The sequence below is a fragment of the Danio rerio genome, chromosome 13 (genome assembly GCF_049306965.1).
Source record: "Danio rerio strain Tuebingen ecotype United States chromosome 13, GRCz12tu, whole genome shotgun sequence".
Lineage (NCBI taxonomy): Eukaryota > Metazoa > Chordata > Actinopteri > Cypriniformes > Danionidae > Danio > Danio rerio.
In genome coordinates, this window is record NC_133188.1 from 30,249,468 (window position 1) to 30,270,100 (window position 20,633).

The following is a 20,633-nucleotide window of genomic DNA, read 5'->3' on the forward strand; positions in this document are numbered from 1 at the left end:
CGATCAGAGATCGCTCAGAATTCATCCAAAATATCTTAATTTGTGTTCCATAGATGAAAGGTCTCTGGGTTTTGGAACGGCATAAGAGTAAGTAATTATTCAGTAATTTTATACAATTATTTTTTTTTGGGTGAACTATCCATTTAAAATGGACACGCCTGCAATTGTAGCAACACGTTTATTGTTTAAATATTAATTCAGACCTGCACATAAACACTAGCCCCTACTACACTTTTATGTCACTGACAAAGGTCAACAGGCTATTAAGAAGTGATTGAAAACCTTCCCATTAACTAGACATTGATTTCTCCTAGAATGGGATCTCATTTTCTCAGCAATACCAATGAAAGTAAACCTCTCCCCATCTTTTTTAATGTATTTTTTTTTTATTTCATTAGAACACATATAATGTTAGGGTAAATGTGGCCCTTAAGCCCATAAAAGTAATCTGCAGATTATGTAAGATCTCTGTGGGGACTCTGACCACTGAAAGACCTCATGTTCCCTCTTTCTGGGGTAGCAATCAATGGTTTCTACCTTACGCCTTGAGCCAGCGGGAAGATAAACGGGGGTTCTAGGTAGAGAGCAGGCTGGCTGAGACCCTCTCAGCATGAATTCCTAATATCTTACATAATCTCTCAATGTTACCGGGCTGCACAGAGGCTAGAATTGGAAGAGATGGCACTGGGTTTCATTGGGAACACAAGGCTTTTGTTGGAACCCTTGAACATCTTCCAAGAAACAACAGAGATCAAGGGCTAAATATGAGATATATCATTGTCACAGACATTAATGAAATTATTATTGTAAGATCTGGGTTGCAAATGCCAAGAATTTCAGTTTCTTTCAAAGAGTATCGATCAAAACCAATGACTGTCGTATGACAGGCCTCTGTTAAAGTAGTTGCTATGTGCTAAGAACGTTATGAAAAGTTGCTTTGAGTTTAAGTTTCATTACTGGTTTAAACTGGACTTAGACTTTGTTCAGATATCTTAAATAGATAGCTTAAAAACCCTCTAAATAAACCTTGATGCTTCCCTGCACTCATAAGTGGTTTAAAAAGCTTTGATTCATGTTTGTGACTACTTGTTACATAAAAAGTACAAAAAAATTTGCCTTTTGAAAAGGTACCAACCATGTGACAGCATTTGCACCATTTCTGAATTTAGGATAGCATTGAGAATAATATATAAGGCACTTAAAATTGACAAAAAGAAACTAGGACACTCTAAAAGTGAACAGTACTCTGCTTAAACAAAAAAGAATATTGTCTAAATTATTCATCTTGCATTAAATATCAAACTACAATCCAAAAACCAAATAGATAATGCAATATGCTATTCAACCAGTGGTGTAAAGTAACTAATTACAAATACTCAAGTTGCTGTAATTGAGTAGTTTTTCTCATAACATTTTTCTAATTTACTAAGTAGTTCTATAAATGTGTACTTTTACTTTCCCTTGAGTACATTTTTAGTGCTGTATCTGTACTTTTACTTCACTACTTTGCTTCAACCTGCAGTCACTACTTTATTATTATTTCTTTTTGTCTATGGGGATTTGCAGCAAATTGTTTGGAAGTATTCTTTAAAAGTATTCATGAAGATGTCCAAAATCTTTACACGCATTGACTCAGAGACTGTTTAGATGCATGTCACTGATATGGACATGACTGATGTTTACTGTATGATGACCAAAATGGCTTTAAACACCCAGCAGACACAAAACATCAACATGATGTCAGATTGACATTGTACCCTACCGTCATGGGGATGTTGCATTTTGTTTGGAAATGAAAATCAGGTTACGTCAGAACCCAACATCAGGCCGATGTCAATGGCCAACCTAAGATAAACCAAATAGCAATTTCTAATGATGTTACAGCTTGACGTTGTGTGGACGTTTCCACTATAATGTCTATCAGATATTGGATTTTGGTTGCCATTCCTGAATAAATGTCAGTATTTGACGTCAATATGACGTTGGTTTAAGATGTTGGTTCGATGTTGGATTATGATCACTTTCTCACAACGTAAAATCGACCAAATATCAACGTCATTTGATGTCATTATTGAACATCAAAATAATGTTGTCCTTAGACGCTGACATTAAATTTTGGTCACCTGACATCACAACCTAAATCTTACCTAATATTAACATCTTATGACGTTGTGTGCCAGCTGGGCAATAGCTAAATGCACTACAGATTGCTACAATTACACACATGTACAAATTAGATGTAAATACATCAACTTTTCACAGCGTAATACTCACTACTCTTGAGTTCTTTTGAGAGGTCTACTCTTTAGTCAAACTTTGAGTAATATTTACAACAGATACTTTTACTCTACTTGCACTACATTTTTAGGCAAGTAATGGTACTTTTACCTGGGCATGATTTTTCTGTACTCTTTCCACCAATGTATTCAACTAAAGCTTACAAAAAGGTGTAATACTGTAGATTTCAGTTCATTTCAGTTTCACCCATGAATTCTAAGAAAGTTGCGTTTGTATTCTAATTGAAGGATAAAACGAATTTGTTTCTTTTATATTAATTTCATAGACTATTCAGAGTTATATATTTATTGTTTGAAATACACTTATATTTTCCACTAAATAAACGTTTTCTGCATTTTGTGATAAATAGTTTTTTCCTATTTATGTATGCTATTACAAATAGCATTATTGGATCTTGATCTCAGCTACTACAACTTTTGATGTCAAAAAGTTGAACAAAGTGACTTTTACTGGCACTAGTATAAGTAGTTTAAAACAATCTATTTATTATATATATTTTCTGACCTGATTATGCAGATTGGGATGTAAAACCAGTAATGAGCAGTCAGTATTTTTTCCATTACTTTAAAACATAATTTTCTTCTTTTCCTCATAAATAATTTATTGTAATACTTTACCAACCAAGAGCTTTAACAGTATCGGATTTATTCACTTAAAAAGTAAAAAAAAAAAAAATATATATATATATATATATACACACTGAGCAATATATATATATATATATGAATAAATATATATGAATATTGGCCACTTGTTTATTTATTTCCCCAATTTCTGTTTAACGGTGAGATTTATTTCAACACATTTCTAAACAAGAAAATTTTACTTTATATTTTTCAAGACACTTCTATACAACTTAAAGTGACATTTAAAGACTTAACTGGGTTAATTAGGTTTACTAGGCATGTTAGGGTAATTACGCATTTCATGTATAACGATGGTTTGTTCTGTAGACTATTGAAGAAATATATAGCTTAAAGCGGCCAATAATTTTGACCTTAAAATGTTTTTAAAAAAAATTAAAACTGCTTTTATTCTAGCCAAAATAAAAACAAATAAGACTTTCTCCAGAAGAAAAAATATTATCAGACATACTGTGAAAATGTCCTCTCTCTTACTCATGTCACATTTCATTTTGACGGTCCATTTCTTGAATTTAAGTTACATTGCATCTACATGCCAACTAATGCTCATTAGATTATAAGTAGACAGTTAGGTTGGGATTAAGGATAGTGTAAGTTGACATGTACTTGCAAAGTTTCTTGTGTAGTCAGTTAAATATCTGTTGTAAGAGCAGTATCAGCGGATATTAAGCAAAAAGTCTACTAATACTCAAATGGACCATTAAAAGAAAGTGTTACCAACATCATTTGAGAAATATTTAAAAAATAAACATAGCCTATAAATAGCCTTTTTTTTTTTTTTTTTGGAGAATAACTTTGGTACTTTTGGTGTTGCCGCCTATTCACATATATATTTGTATACTTTTTGTTTGGCTGAGCACCCAGTTAAGATTGATGGGAATGCTTTTGAAATTTTTTTGGAATGTTACTAACCATAAGTTTATATTTTTTGCTGATCGTGAAACAGCATGTGCAAAATAAAAACAGGCAAAACAAATGTATTTTTATTATTACTATTACTTTTGTATTCATTTATGCTAAGAAATTATTATCATTTTGAAGAAAAAATACAGTGAAATGACACCTATAGAAAAACTGTGTTGCCCAGTGTTTATTCATATGGTGTGATAAAAGCAGCTATTTCAGTTGTGTATATTGTTCTTTCCACAATATACACATTCTATCTTTTTTTTCCAAAAAAAAAAAAAATTTCAATTACAAATCAGAGAAAACATCATGAGTGACGTGTTCTAGAAGTAAGAGGGGAATGTATTGTCCCTACACGTAAGACTTCTTTTGGTCAATCCTCTTTCATTTATAAAGCCTCAAATCTGGAATTCTCTACCAACAGAAATAATCACATGTACAAATTATAAGATGTTTTCATGCCTGACTAGGAGGTGGTTTTTGTCAAATCCAATTTGTACACACTGAGCAAGATGTTTTTGAGTTGTCAGTGTTTTAGTTTAAATGTGATTATGCTTGAATGTTTTAAACTGACTTTTTAAATAATTGGATTTTATTGTTTTAATTTTAACCTGTCCAGGTCGAAATTAGCAATCCTGCTACAACCTGGCACAATGCATCTTTACTCTTTTAGGTTAATGTAATCTTTGTACATTGTCCCTGTTAATTAAATTCATTCATTCATTCATTCATTCATTCATTCATTCATTCATTTATTTATTCATTCATTCACCCTTCACAATTTACCCTTTGATAAAGTTACTAAAAGTGTAATACAAGCCACATTCATTTTCTATTAACTAAAATGATGTAGCAGTCAATGCTGCATTTATCTCATTCGAAATCCTTTACCACAATCTATTCTGCATATCCTAAATTCAACATTTCTCCTCACAGCCACAGTAGCAGAAAGCCTAAATCAATTGCTCACTCGTGCACTAATGAGGGATCGATAAACATTGTAGCTCTCCACTTCTACGAGTGTATTCGCCTATTTACCCCAGAACTCTGTCTCATCAGCTTCATTTTCTACACCGTGAGCAGCACGCAGGAATTACTGCTTGCCGAAGTCCGCATGACAACGAATAGATTATGGAATTAGCAACCACACACAGTGATCACAGGAGGGCCAAATTGCTGTCTGTTTAGGACACAGCTTAGCAGGATTAGAATTTTTTCATTAAACCATAAAACAAGCAGACAGTCATTAATTATGGCTGAGCATTCAAGATCAGTCATTGGCCAGGTCACAAAGAGCTGAGTAGATTTAATTTAGCACCAAGCTTCTGAGAACTGCTTCCTAACTGTTACACAACCCCTGGCTCCCCAGCAAGAGTGCAAAAAACCGCCATCTGATGCCAGCCGTGATCGCCAGGGCCTTTATCTCTTGAGAAATGAAAGGAAAATAAATTAAATTCCACTTAAATGTCAAGGCAAGCAATTAGAAATGTATTCCTCAGATTGTAAATTAAATTACTGAAAAGGGCCAAAGCCTTGCGCCGCCACAGCTGGGAAGAACGATGAAAGCTCACAACGCATGAAGCATGAACAGCCAGCAGTGCTTCAGTGTTCTGATTTATATTACCCATGCAAATGCAGCAACAGCATTATTCATTATTCACACAACACACAGACTGACAATCGGATTGATGGACGTCATAATTTCTTAAAACAGTCCCTGGGGAACATGTATAGGACATAGAAAAACTATAGACTGTAGAGCTATATTTCTGTTTGGAAACAGTTGGTCAAGGTCAACTGCATTGCCTTTTATGGGAGAAAGCATCAGGTCAGACTGTTTTAAAATGCACCTCACTTTTGTGACTCCTAAAACTAAAAACTTAAACTGAAATGGGTGCCCTGAAAAAAAACTTAAAGGGATAGTTCAACAAAATACTATAGTTATTTTTCAATTTATTTTATTCCAAACCTGCGCTTTTAGTGTGATTTATTTGAATGAGTGTGAATCCTGCCATTGGAACCTTCTTAAGCCACAAATAATTGGACTGAGAATGCTGAAAAATGGGTCTTGATCCACTTTCAAAAAAACTGGAGCTGTTCAACATAACACTAGAACTACAGAGGTAGTTATTTTGACAGTTTTCTAAATACAACACACATATCTATAATACCCTGACTTTTCCTAAATTAGCATATATGAGTACACCCCATACAAATCTATCTTTTAAATTCATATTTTTAATAGGAAGCTATATATTATTTGTGTGCATATACATAAGATTAGTCTGTACTAAAGCCAGATCTGGAGCTTATTTAACAAAATAACTTGCGATAAAGGTCCAAAATCTACTACACCCAAATTTATGTTATAGAAAAATATTAAATACATATTTTAAAAAAGAGGAAAAAATCAAAAGAAGCAAAAAGGTAAAAAAAAAAACAATAGGTAAACATTTATAGGTTGTATTTTTGTTTTGCAATAATTTGCTTGAATTTAGTTGTATTATCTTTCAATTTCTAAATATGCTTGTTAATTAAAATATTATTTTAATAAATATATATGTTTAATAAATCAGTTTTTTCAAATGCACCAAAATACATTGCCTATATTCACTGAGAAATGGATAAAAATATTCATTTTCAAAATGGGGTGTACTAAGTTATGCTGAGCACTGTATGCGTATATTTCATTTTAACATATTTATTAATTTTTACAAAACATCAAAGATTTATGAGTATTTATACCTTGAACCATAGCGGTCAAAATGGCTGCATCCCTTTTAATGTCTGCTACTTTTCCCTGTGACTTAATAAATGCTTGCCTCTGTTGCCTAGCAACTTCCTGCTAACAAAGACAACTGCCTATTGGCAAACACTTAACTTTACCTCATATGTCTTTCAAAATAGCAGACTCAGTGTCGCGAAAAAGCGCTTCTCCCTTGCTTGTGAATATTCGCAGGTGGTCTTGTAGCCTAACTAAATATATATTTAGGCTGTATTGCCAAAATTATTGTACTTTTAAGATGATGACTAAAAAGATATTCTGACATTAAAAGCTTACATTTAATATCTCAATAGAAGCTCTGAATTCCAATATGACATAACAATATGACGTCTTATATGAGTACAGTCAAAATGACCGCTATGGTAATTCTAGTACTGTTAAATGTGAACATAACATGATCACATGACATCTAAACAAACTAGAAAGATGTGATTGTCACAAGCTATGACCTTGAAAAGGACAGCATGATTTCTCATCATAGTTATTCCTCACAAAATTGCTCATCTATAGTCACCCCTAAACAAACAATAACTTTTTTTCTGAAGCAAACAAGAGATGTGAAAAAAAAGAGTAAACAAATATAAAGTTAAGTACAGTGCTTTAAACAAACTTGGCTTACTTTTAAACCATGTGCATAACCTTGCATGAGCTTAACTGTAATCCCAGTAAGTTTATAAAAAGCAATTCTGTCATATGCCAAAAGCTTTCTGCTGCACTTTCTATTAATGAGCAAGTTTTAAAACCTAAATGGTTTGCTTAGTTCTAGGTTTAAGATTACATTTTAGACATGTTTTATATCTCAATAGAAGCTCTGAATTCAAATATGACATAACAATATGATGTGTTATATGAGTACAGTCAAAATGACCGCTATGGTAATTCTAGTACTGTTAAATGTGAACATAACATGATCACATGACATCTAAACAAACTAGAAAGATGTGATTGTCACAAGCTATGACCTTGAAAAGGACAGCATAATTTCTCATCATAGTTATTCCTCACAAAATTGCCCATCTATAGTCACCCCTAAACAAACAATAACTTTTTTTCTGAAGCAAACAAGAGATGTGAAAAAAAGAGTAAACAAATATAAAGTTAAGTACAGTGCTTTAAACAAACTTGGCTTACTTTTAAACCGTGTGCATAACCTTGCATGAGCTTAACTGTAATCCTAGTAAGTTTATAAAAAGCAATTCTGTCATATGCCAAAAGCTTTCTGCTACACTTTCTATTAATGAGCAAGTTTTAAAACCTAAATGGTTTGCTTAGTTCTAGGTTTAAGATTACATTTTAGACATGTTTTAAAGCTTATTTGTTTTAAACTCCTTCATAAAACACTTAAGGCTTCTCTTTAAACTCCCAAATCAGGCAACTAGCAGCTGTTATGTCACTGATGTAAGTTTTTTACATCCAGTAATCAAAAAATCATTAGAAAGTGACCTGCGGGAAATAACATTGTTTCATTTCAGCTTTTATCCCATACTCTTGACAGAATGACAAAACAGGCTTTGCATTCAAAGACTTTTCATAGTAAATCCAATATACAGCAGTGGCTCTGAATTTGAACTGCACAAGGGGAAATATGCTTTTTAAACATTCACACAGAAAAGTTTGTGTTTGATGTCCAGTGGTTCACTGAATGTGATGGTGCCAACAAGTGGCCTAGAATCTTTCTGAATGCATATAGCAAATGCAGACCATCTCATGTCAGCTATAGAGAAGTTGGATCAGTGAAAGCCAAAAACATCAGAGTAGCTGTGGACACACCCCAGAAAGGGAGGAGAAAAAAGAGAAATCCGACCGTCAAAACCTTCTTAAGGGATAATCCAGTCTGGCTTGCCACGGCCAGTAGGGATAAACTGTAATTCCCTGCTCACGCATGTGGTTTTGGTAAAGAACACAGTTCTATGAAGAGTGTAAATTATTATTACTTTAAATTATGTGTATTTATTGCTAATTAGACACACTGGGTATTGCGAGACTCGTCTGAAAAGCAAGTTATGAAGAAGTAAGCAGATTGAAAAGACAGTAAATGCTCTAACCCAGAGCATCAGTGGAAAAATTTAATTGGATCTGCACTGTTAGGAAAAGAGAGCTTTGGTCTGATGAAATAATGAAAGAACTCAAATGTGTATCTCAGGAGTGGTGAACGACTGAGCTAAAGAAAGAGAGAGAGCACAATGGCCGATTCTCTCTGTTAACTGGTGGTGTCAAAAGACATAAATCAGCAGCAGGATGGATCTGAGTACAGACTTTCCGGTACCAAGCTCGAATACAAAGTCTTTGTGCACTCAAAGAGGAAACAACCAACAAAACATAAACACAGCTTCTAAATAACCCATCTATGACCAGTTCTATCATTTCATTGTTTTAGTACAATAAATAAACCAAAATATCACAATCAGAGCAATCCCTAATCAGAATATAAGTGTTGTTTTCTAGTTTGAGATTCTCTGAGCTTCCATTTAGGTCAGGGAACTCAGGTGTTAATTAGCAGCTGTTATTTTCCTATTAAATGCAGCGCAAGGCAAATAGCACACAGCTTCAGGAAGAGTCCCACGGCCTTGGCAAGCCACACAGATCAGCACTTTTCTCCTCCAAGAAATCATTAGCACTATATAGCTGGAGAGAATGCTACACATCAGGAGGAAAGTCTGATATTTCTCCCTTTTGTTCTGCACACATTCACATGGTCACCCCTACAATAATGTTCACAGCAGCTTTTTTGATATGTTAGCATCTGTTCACAATGCTATCAACTATGGCTATTACCTGTATATTGAAAGCAAATTTAAACTGTTTTTTCTTTGTAAATTTCTCAGTAAAGTAAGCTTCTAATGTAGCAAAAAGACCACGACTTTAACACAATTAAAGCCTGTTTGATTCTCAAACAAATAAAATTTTAAGCTACTACAGTACATCATGCTTGGATAGAAGTGCCTACAAAATACATATTTTTGCTTGAGAAACAAACTTTGGATCATAGGCCTCAAAAACTTGATTCCTGGAGAGCTGCAGCTCTGCACAGTTTTGCTCCAACCCTAATCAAACAAAGCTGATTCAAGTAATCGAGGTTTTTTTTAAAAATCAGTATCGATATTTATTGACCGTACACAATTGTAAATATCGATAAAAAAAAGATTCGGTATGAAGTTTCGGTTTGAAGCACTGTAGTTTTATAAAATGTGGCTGCTGAGCACGCTCCTGGAAGCAATGCCAATAAGTTTAGGATGTCAATTTGTCATTTCCAATGAAACCGCATGACATGTAAACCATGCACATGGGATCGACGTGCACATGGTGTGGCATTTTCAAGGTACACCTAGTGAAAACGTTTGAACTTTTCTGAATGCCCCAAGCGCACAGTGATTCATGTAAGTAGAACTAACCAATCTGCTTCACACTTTTTATGGAATATACACATTTTAGTAAAAACAGCAGACTAATTACCTGAGACAAACACAGTGCACCCAAAAACTACAGTGCTTTTTACTTTTCTCCATAAACTTGCATCAGAGCTGCAGCATTTGTCCGTTTGTTTTCCTCTTAGAAAACGGTCGCCTTGTTACGAGAGATGCCATAGAAAATAGTAAAGGAAAACACACGCTCGCGCTTGTCAATTCAGGTCAGAATAACAATACATGCAAACATGATTGCCGTATAGGAGCAGCAGTGAGGAGACTGTAAATAAAAAAGGATGCCAGAGTGGCTTTTGGGTTTCTTTTCTTGTGCATCCCAGCCACTAACTTCCCATCTGAAAGATTTTTTTTGCATAGGGGGCAATGTACTCATTCAACTTCACAATTTGTAATGTTTAGCTTACATTTGAATAATGATGACTGGTTCCTTTACTTGAAAGCTCAGATTTGATTATCATAATTTGTTTTGTTTACAGAATTTGAGGTTTACTGTATCATTAATGACAACTTAAAGATGTTGATCTAAGTCTCTTTAACACTTTATGTTTATTACAAAGAGATTAGATATTTTGTTTAAATGTTTTTGTTTTTGACTATTAAAACTGTTTGCCTAAATACATTTGTCTGTTGGTAAATTAAAATAAAGTGGTTCAATAAAAAAAATCGTAATAATCCTAAATATATTGTTAAAAATTTCAGTAATTATCAATATCGAATGATATGAAACAAGATATCATGATAATTTGTTTTGAAATATCGCCCAGCCCTACTATTAACCAGGTGTTAGGTGGAGCTGGTTGGAGCTGAACTATGCAGAGCAGGATTTGAGTTTGAGACCACTGCGTTAGATACACTGAATGCACATACTAAATATCCATAATGTAGAAATAACCCCCCAGAAACTACAAGCAAGATCAATAAGCTGATGCTACAAAAATGAACAAGAGTGAAAAGACCCAGCTGAGATCTATGCCAACACCTTGTGGTGAATGTGCGTGCTTGTCTGCAAGAATATTTTACCACTGCTGAGGTGTTTATGAGCCGTCCGCTGAGTGTGTAAGGGTGTATGAAGCTTACTATCAGAGTTGAAATTGTATTCTAGGTGGTGCGCTTATGTATATGCCTGGAAAGTATTTGTGCACTGCAGCATTCTGCTTATGCATCAGGGTTGTGCACCAGTCTGAATTGTATTCAGAATGCATTGAAATATAATTTCAAATACTAAGTAACTGCAAAATTGCCTTTTGAATGTGTCTGCAAGTACAATTACAATTGTTATTCTGCTAGATAAATAGTTTAGTTTTTCTGTATTCTGCACAACCCAATGATGCACCACAATATTCAACAGACCTAACAGTATTATTCCAGACTGAGAATAGTGTAGTCTTCACTGGAAAAAGACTCATGGGATCATAAGAAATGGGGTGGATGAATAGAAGCAATTGGCCTTTTTGCAACACTGCTCCTTCTCAAGTGCTGCTGACTCAAACTTTGCCAAGCCACTCACCTGCATGCATAAAGCAAATACAATGGTGTCCACTCCTGGTCCTGCCGGGCAGCACTGTCTTCTGGCTTTTTGTTGGGCCTCTGAGCTTTTTGGTCTTTGATTGATTGATTGATTAAAGTGTTCCCTCAGATGGGTTCCAGTGCATAAAAATGGCTTCGGAGGCACAGGTACTGAGGCTGATTGATAGGAGGCAGTTAAAGCCTGCTAAAAGCATGGCCTGAGAGGACCAAGACTGGACACCACTAACATTTACCAGAGATGAAATGTTCTGCTCTAGCCAGGCACTAAAGCTCCTTCACTATCTGGCCATTGCATCTCCTGAACTGAGCAAAGCAAAACTAAACTAAATGCAGAACATGGCTGGCTGAATGAGATGGTTTAGTGCCTGGCCGGAAATTAGGGCTTTGCTGTCTCCAGGATGACTATGCCCTCTGTATGTGGTGTGCTCAAATGGGACTCCATGTATGTCACTGTGGGTGCTACAGCAGGCTCCAGTCGGACCCACCGTTCATACCGCTATAGATGCTCCGGTGATGAGGGGACATCTCCTCTACGCCCGGCCGCTTCTGTACCACCTCTCGGCCGGGACTGCCAAACTTGACGTGTTGATGCCTCAACAACTCAGGGCTCCCAGATATGACACGGCCCTTCTGTAGGTGCTCCGGTGTCCCTGATAATATCTGTTTGGGCTCTGGACTCCCACACACACTCCCCATGCTACCCCTGTGCTTCTGAAAAAGGTCCGGGCTGCCGGGCGGTTGAGAAGAAACCAACAGGTGTTTAGAGAATTGCTCTGGACTGCCCCTTTTGGCAAGTTTCTCTGGACTAAGACCTCGTAGTCCCTTGTGATCTGGACTGGAGAAGGATCCACAGCGGGACCGGCACACTTGGGGAAAGGTATGTGCTGCATACTCCTGGCTGGTGCTATGCCTGCGGCTAGGATTCTCTGGACCCGGTGCCTCCTCCCCTGAGCCTGGCTTATGTAGGTGGTCAGGACTGCCTCCAACCGGGCCACCCAACAGCTGCTGCTTATGTGTGAGATGGTCAGGGCTGTCAGTGCTGCCCGCGCTGGAGGTACTGCTCCCATCACCTACATCCCTTAGTAAACCAGGCCCAGGACCGCTGGCATGAGACAAGCTGCTCTGACTATCGATTGAATTCCTGCAGCCTGCCGGTCCACCGGTGCCTACTGACCCGCTGGTACCTCCAGATCCCTTCTCCTCATCCAGCATTAGGCACAGCTCTCTCAGTTCTAGGTTCTCCCTCACTACTTCCTCCTGCCTCTGCTCCAGCTCTTTCAGTTTCTGCAGGTATAGTGTCACCTCCTTACGCATAATCCCTGCGCTGTAGCGGCCCAGGCGCTGCCACTCCCTTGACACTTTCTTCCCTTTTTGCCGGTCATCATCTAGAAAGCAGCAGAGGTCCCGCAGCTCCTGGTTGTCCTCTTGCAGCTTCTGATTCACCTCCTGCAACAATAAAATCTATGACTCAACACCAATGTCTAAGCAGACTAAGCAGGCAGTGTGACTGATGAAAGTGAAGTTGAACAAATGTTGGCAGTGGTGCACAACAGAAAAATACAAAGTAAGAGAAAGAATACTCTAGAACAAAAAGCTATTCAAGTAGAAAATGTTAATATCTGAATATGTATTTGTGTGTATACGTATATGTAGATACATATATAGCCATCTACTGTATATGACCCTACACATTTTTCAACAACAGATTCCTACATGGCTGGTTATTTATTTAGCTACATAAACTGATGTTTCAAACAGATGTTGTTCTCATGCAATATAATGTTATATGGGAAAATTACATTTAAAACAAATCACCACTGAGCAGTTTTATCCCTATTATATTGACAGAAAATTTGACATGCATGTTCAAGGAACTAAATCCTATAACATGTAATAAATAAATAAAATGTTAAAAAATAAAAATGGCCTAACTGCCACTTTTTCAATGTTTAAAACTAGATTACACCTGTATGGGCCACGGTATGCCTTTACAAAAGTCACTGCATAAAAAATTGCAATAATAAAATTAGTAATGCAAACTACCAACCAAAAACAAGATAGTGCTTATAATTAAAATGATAAATAAATGTGTGAATTAATGGGTTAATATCATTCCAATTCGCCCACACCCTGTCACCTGAACACCGGCTTGCCTTACCTTAAGTCCTCGTATCTCGTTGAGGTGCTGCTGAAGCCTGCGATTTACCTCTCGGATGAGATTGCTGTGGTCCACTATTACGCTCATCTTCTCGGCTTCGGCTCTGCGCAACCGGCGAACCAGCTCCTCCTTGCTCCATTTCAGAAGCTCCTCGTCCGTAAGTTTGGAAAGGTCCTCAGAGGGACCTTCTGTGCTTTTGGATCCACCAGAATGCGGCTGAGGCTGACTAGGCTTCTCCATCCTCCCTTCCAACTTCTTGAACTGCTAGGCTATGAAATAAATCACCGACAAGCCGATTAAATCCGCCGTTGGCACCTTTTCTGCAAATTCCTTCTCGTTAGGATCGAATTTTTGATACTATCATTTTAACGATAGCTGTTCTGCCCATGCTGTCCACTTTGAAGACAGGGATGCAGCCCTAGAGACCCGGCAAATACTTCACCTCCTCACGGACTCGTAATACGGATGGACACTCTGTCTCTACGGCAGAGACTGTGTCTGTTTCCATCTGTCCGTCAGCATCATGTCCAGCTCAGTGTTATGCTGAACCCGTGGCCGCTGTACGGGCGCATTAGGAAGGCGCACGGCTGGTCGCGTCTGTGCGCATGGAGCGTGACAGCAGCCTCTCAAACTGTGCGTTGTGATTCTCTCTCTCTCTCTCTCTCTCTCTCTCTCTCTCTCTCTCTCTCTCTCTCTCTCTCTCTCTCTCTCTCTCTCGTTTTCTCTGTCGCTTCAGTCACACGCCCCCTTCTCCTGTATATTACAGACTTTTTGTTATTGAGCGCCACCTGGTGGTTTTAAGTTCATTGTACAGGTTATTATACAGTAGATCTGCTGCCAATTTATCATACACTACTACTACTACTAATAATAATAAATATTATTATTTTATTAGCTTTATATTGTTGTTGTTGTTGTTACATGTTAATTGAATCAGAAATTAAACTAATAATAAAGGTGTTTGATAATAATACTGGTAATTAATCATTATTAACATTATTATTATTTTTTTATATTAATATTGTTGTTGTAGCTGTTGTATTTTATTATTATTATTATTATTATTATATATGATGCTATAATAACACAAAATATGTTATAGTAATAATGTAATAATTAGTAGCGGTAGTATTACTACTGTTATTATTATTATTATTATTATTATTATTTTATTATTCGTATCACTCTGCTGATTTTTAGCTGACACCAGATATTAAGCAATCCCTAACTATGCCAGTCTAGTCAATTTAAAAATTGCTCATTAGTCATTAACTGACACTTTTATTCAAAGCAATTTACGATAGACTTATTGCTGGAGTTAGTAATGATAAAGTATATTGCTCTAGGACACAATGTTGATAATTAATAGATCAATTCTGCTTGGATTGAACAGACAAAAGCAAATTGTAATTCATTAAATCTGTCATTTCTCTCTATAATACATTTTGTTCTTTTTGTGTATTTATATTAGGAATTACTGTGAGAATTTCAGTGTAACATCTATCAGAGAGGGAAATATAGTAATATGTTACAACTTAGACTATTTAAACAGTTACTATTGTACCTTTTAGGACATATCAACTTGCAGTCATAATTACACAATACTACAAAAAACAGTAAAGATTTACAACAAGGATCACACGGTTAATCTTAGTCACCTATTTTTTCTAAGATGAAATAAATACAACAACGCTTCTACAGCATTTATTTCTAGCTCAACATTTAATACAGCTCAAATCCAATGGTGTGCCACTTATTATTATTACAGTGTGAGTTAGCATGAACTAACAATAACAAATATCTACTAACATAAACAAATATATATAAATACTGTAATAAATGTGTTGTTCATGTTGGTATTCATAAACTAACGCTAGTTATGTGACCCTTACTGCAAAGTGTTACAGCAAATTTGAATGCTCCTCTCCAAAAAAAGTGAAACCCTTAAATTTTGCCATTTTTTTAGCAAACTTGAACTGGTTGGACCGCTATCTTAGCCAAATAACAATAATACATTGCATCTGTCATGGTTTATGGGTCTGCCTGCTCTCTCTGAACGTATTGAAGTGAGTGTGTCTGTGTTTACCTTTGTGCTGGCAGCTTGGCATGGATTAGCTGACTCGTAATTCACCCTATACTTAAATGGAAAGTTTATTTATTCAACTTTCACATAATGTGCAAATATCCAAGAATGTACATTTATGACTGGTTTTGTGGTCCAGGGTCACATATATAGCCTACCTTACATTAAGATCTTGGTAGAGATTAGGACAATTTAAATACACAACCAAATAATAATAATAATACTAATAAATTATATTTACATAGCATAGTATATGGTATAACATAACTAGTACATGGATAATAATATTATTATTATTATTATTATTATTATTATTATTATTATTATTATTATTATTATTATTATTAATAATAATAATAATAATAATAATAATAATAATAATAATAATGTTACTTAATTTTAATAAGAAATAATAATAAATATTACTTAATTTTATTTTGACACACTGGTGTCCTTTTGTTTTAGCACCATCTGCTGGTCTGGCTCTAGCACAAACAAATTTAAAATTGCAGAAATTATTAATTATATAATATTGTATATTATAAAACCTGACAACCTAAAAACCTCTTTGACTATGCTTCTTTAGTTCAAAGAAGACATTTTGAAGAAACCCTATTTGTTTACAACGGTCAATGGTTTTCTTTTGTGTTCAACAAAATCAAAAAACTCATAAAGGTTTGAAGCCACTTGAGAATGAGTAAATAATGAGTAAATTGTCGCTTTTTCTTAAGTATCCCTTAAGAAAATAAATATTAATTTATTACAATGAAAATGTAAAAAAAAAAAAGTTTTGAATGTGCAGTGGTTAAAACAATGTAATCCTTTAATTGTAACAGCTCCTAGCCTATCCGTTGGATTGCATGCAAAATATCTCCCCTCTTTCAAATCTTTTACTTTTTTGTGGAAGAAAAGAATGACATTCAGGTGTACCAGATTATTTTTCCTTGTGTTATGTTACCAGGAAAGGGAGGGAGACTTCCCCTTAGGTGTTGTGGGAGTGTCTACAGAGCTCATTATACAAACAACCTGTAACCATATCAGTCATCTAGAAGTGCAAATGGCGATGTATGTGGCTTCTGCTCTGTGTCTCCTTGTCGGACTTGTATGTTTCACAGCTACAGAATGTTGGCAAGCACCCTGGTTTTGCCATCAAAAGGACTGCCCTGTGTACACTGTGGTAAACCAATATGGGGTAGGCCTGTGACTTTTTAATATATCTTGAATTTTGTCAACTGTGTGTGAAGTATTTATATGATTGTGTTTATGAATTTTAAAAAGGAAATAGAAGAACGCAACTATGAAATGAGCAACTGGATTACCACCGATATTTTAAGCACAGGCAAGGATGATGTATCAACTGGATTTTGGAAACTATACTATTTTATTCAAGGGCAAAACAAGGAGAGTAAGTACACAAAAATACTTTGCTGTTTTCTTAAATGAATTATTTGGAGTGAGTTTAAACACAATTCATAGGTCTTTTTGGGACAACTTAATTATCGTATGTTCAATCCACTTAAATTTGCAAAAACAATTCAGTTAGCTTGATCGGTTTATGACAACATTTAGGACAATATGAAGGAATTGTCTGGAACCCGGCATTCTTTACAGTGTAAAGCTACACTGAAGCCACTTTACAATAAGATCTCGTCCTCCATCAGAAAAAGCAACATTCAGTTATAAGTTGTTGGTAAATTGCACATATAGCATACAATAAAACAACAATTAAAACTGAATTAATTTGACATTTTAAAATAAAAACACTGTAAAAGTATTTACTTAAACAATCCAATAGTTCAACTAATAGTTCAAACTATCCAATATAACCAGTAATCATTGTTTTAATGCATACAGTAAGTTAGTATGAGCTAAACACACCATATATTTTAACAAAATTTTTAAGGCTTTGTTAACGTCTTGTTGTTAATTTTAATGATTTATGAATATTTTTAATTTTTATGAATTTTTAAACGTGATAATTACGATGTATTGTTCAGCGACCGTGCTAACTAAGAATGTTTATCTAGATTTTATCTAATGAAGCCTATAGAGCATTTAAACTTATGGTTTTCTAGGAAAACATTTTCATTCATTATTATTCTTAATATTATCATTATTACTCAATGATTATGATGATTTACTCATGATCGATTGTAAATTTATGATCATACTATACAATCATTTCAGATAAGCAGATTGCTATGACCAGGCCTGTGGTGGTCTCAGTAAAGGATGGTGCGGAGGGGCGACGCGTCTCCATTTCTGTCTTTCAGCAAGACCCCAACATCCCCGATCCAGTTGACACGACTATCAGAAAAACAGTTGTTCCGGCTGGTACTGTCTATGTCAGGTTAGTTATTTTACCAAAAGATGACACTGAAACATGTTTACAAACTGTTTCCCATTTAAACATTCTCCCTTTGCTTGCTATTACAGGTCATTTGGTGGGTGGCCATCTGATCAAGACGCCCAAGATAATGTGCAGAAGCTAAAGGAGGAGCTCAAGGCTGCCGGAAAGCAGTTTATTGAAGACCAATTTGAAGCAGCTGGGTACGACTCACCATTGGAGTTGCTCAACAGGCACAATGAAGTTTGGGTCCATGCACCCTGAGGCTAAATAATTTTTCCTCATTCCTACAGTATAAGCTTATGAAGATTTCCCTGCATAAGAACATAAAATGTTCATGTAGTATAACTATAGTATTAATATAATCATGTTTCAGTCGTAATCCTTGATTAATGTTTCACTCTGTGCAAATACAAGTGTTAAAGCACTCTGGGGTTGTTTGGCAGGATTATAAACTGGTTTTAGGAATGTGAGGGCTATCATCTTAAATATGGTTCACATAGTTTCACATTGCAAGTTACTGAACTCTAACTCAATACTAACACTATCAGCTTTGAAGATTAAACTTTTGCCATCTTAAGAACATTTTTATTCTTTTTTTATCATGCATCATGCTTGACATCACATTTTTGTAATCAGTAATTTAATTAGATTTTTAATTTACACCATTTATTTTAGATTTAATATCAAAGTCATTATATAAACTGGATAAAAAAGTAGATTGTAAACCTTAACCTATATTTAAACTTAACTTTAGGCCATGTTTAGCCCATGTCTATAGTGATTACATAAAAACAAGGACGATTGATACACAAAATACATCAAGTTTCCAAAATAGATGAGAAACGGGTTCAGGAATGACTAGAATGAGGATAATGGGATTCCAATCGGTCTTTAATCATGTTTTAAGAAACTCCTCCGCCTAAACAAGTCTAACCAGCTAGTGAACTGGAACTTCGCTTAAGTAGTTAATGAATTTGATTTTTTTTTAAAATGAAGACAAACAATGTGATTATTGTGAAAACCATCACAATTAAGTTAAAGTTTTATTTTCAAATGTTTCACATTGAATTATCATTGATTAGAATTAGAATGATTATTAATGTATAACTTGTTTGCTAATAAAACATATTTTTCATGCACGATCAACATTCATTAATCTGAATTTTTTATGATACTTAATTACATTTAAAAAAAATACTTTTGTACTTTCATTTAAGTTGACTAAACTTAAACGACGTTACACATTTTATGGAGTTTAATTCTTGTGCATCAATAACAAAAAGTTCCTTATAGGTTTAATGGGTACAAAAATATCATGAAACAACTGACTTGAAAAAACTTTTTTTCAGCATTAGTTTTCAGGATTTTAATCATAATTTTCATTAATTTGAAGAATTGTAATGCTTTAAATATTGATTCTTTACTAAATGCCACAGTTTATTTCAGTGAAAATATTAATACAAATTTAGACATTTTCTGTATATTTAACATGAGCCATTTTTTCCTTGCTTATTTACAGTCTTGGATAATGTCAATGATAAACAACACCATTCATTTTGAAGCAATCATAATTTTTTCTTATGGACAAAAACTTCCATAGGCTGTCACAGAATTTTTTATACTGCTGCATATGAAACCAAGACAGTATTTTTGAGTGATCTTGCATTTTTGTTTATTTTTACCATATGTAGGTCTAAAAATAAACAAAAATGCAAAATCGCTAAAAAATAATGTCTTGGTTTCGTATGCAGCAGTGTGCTCAAATTCAGTGGCCACAACTACAGCAATAGAGCTGTTTTGCAAGCTATAAAATGATTCAAGCATTGTGTATTTATTGGTTTGACTATGAGAACACATGTGTTGTATGTAAATTCTACTACACTAAAAAATGCATTCTTGAGGTGAAAACAAAAACATGGTGTCCAAGGGCTTCAAAGGGCTTATGTCAAAACCAAGCTCACATTTGATCTCTGCAAAATAAATAACAAACTCAGTTCATAACTTAAAACTTGAAAAAATGCCACCATCTAGTAAAATGTTAAAGCCTCCCAACAGAATGAAAGCCTGTTAACAAATATTTCAGAATTTTACAGTTAAATGAAAACTGTGGTAAATGATTGTGGTTTTAATAGATTTCAAAGAAGACAATTTTGAAATGATAGTCATGTAAGGATTTCTTAACCTTTTTAAATTGTAAAATAGATTTTATTGTGGAAATAAAAGGATGAGTAATTAAAATTTTAATAAAAATACACACGAGCCAAAATATTTCTGTCATTTAAAACTGGAATAGACAAAATTGTCCAAAAGATGACATCAGTGTGTGAATCATATTTAAAGCATGTGACTTCTGACAACATTTTCCTAATTTGCTTGTTCAGTGACCTTTCAAAAGCAAGATTTGCTCACCAACTGCCTCCAGCACTTTGTGTGATTGTTTGTTGATGGGGGTTTCCCTCC

General features: G+C 34.9%; 2 protein-coding genes across 4 annotated transcripts in view; one reads left to right on the plus strand and one right to left on the minus strand.

Moving 5' to 3' along the window:
- The window catches only part of ccdc85a (coiled-coil domain containing 85A), a 39,001-nt gene extending 24,616 nt beyond the window's left edge, over positions 1–14,385 (minus strand). Inside the window, exons 1-2 of one of the 3 annotated variants that reach the window (NR_135163.1) lie at positions 13,741–14,385; positions 11,563–13,028 (exon numbers count right to left, since the gene is read on the minus strand). Coding sequence is in view for 2 of the 3 variants with exons in the window: in XM_009307276.5 (XP_009305551.1) it covers positions 12,068–13,028; positions 13,741–13,980 (1,201 nt within the window). In the remaining variant the exon portion in view is untranslated. The remainder of the gene's footprint in view (positions 1–11,562; positions 13,029–13,740) is intronic. The other 2 variants (XM_009307276.5, NM_001320191.1) reach the window with 2 other exon arrangements.
- Positions 14,386–16,866: 2,481 nt separating this feature from the next.
- Positions 16,867–19,317, plus strand: soul2 (heme-binding protein soul2). Its single transcript, NM_001145687.1, is given in 4 exon segments — positions 16,867–17,015; positions 17,102–17,228; positions 18,011–18,173; positions 18,260–19,317. Coding segments are annotated over 4 exon segments (600 nt in total). The 5' UTR covers positions 16,867–16,880; the 3' UTR covers positions 18,435–19,317.
- The last annotated feature ends 1,316 nt before the right edge of the window (positions 19,318–20,633 follow it).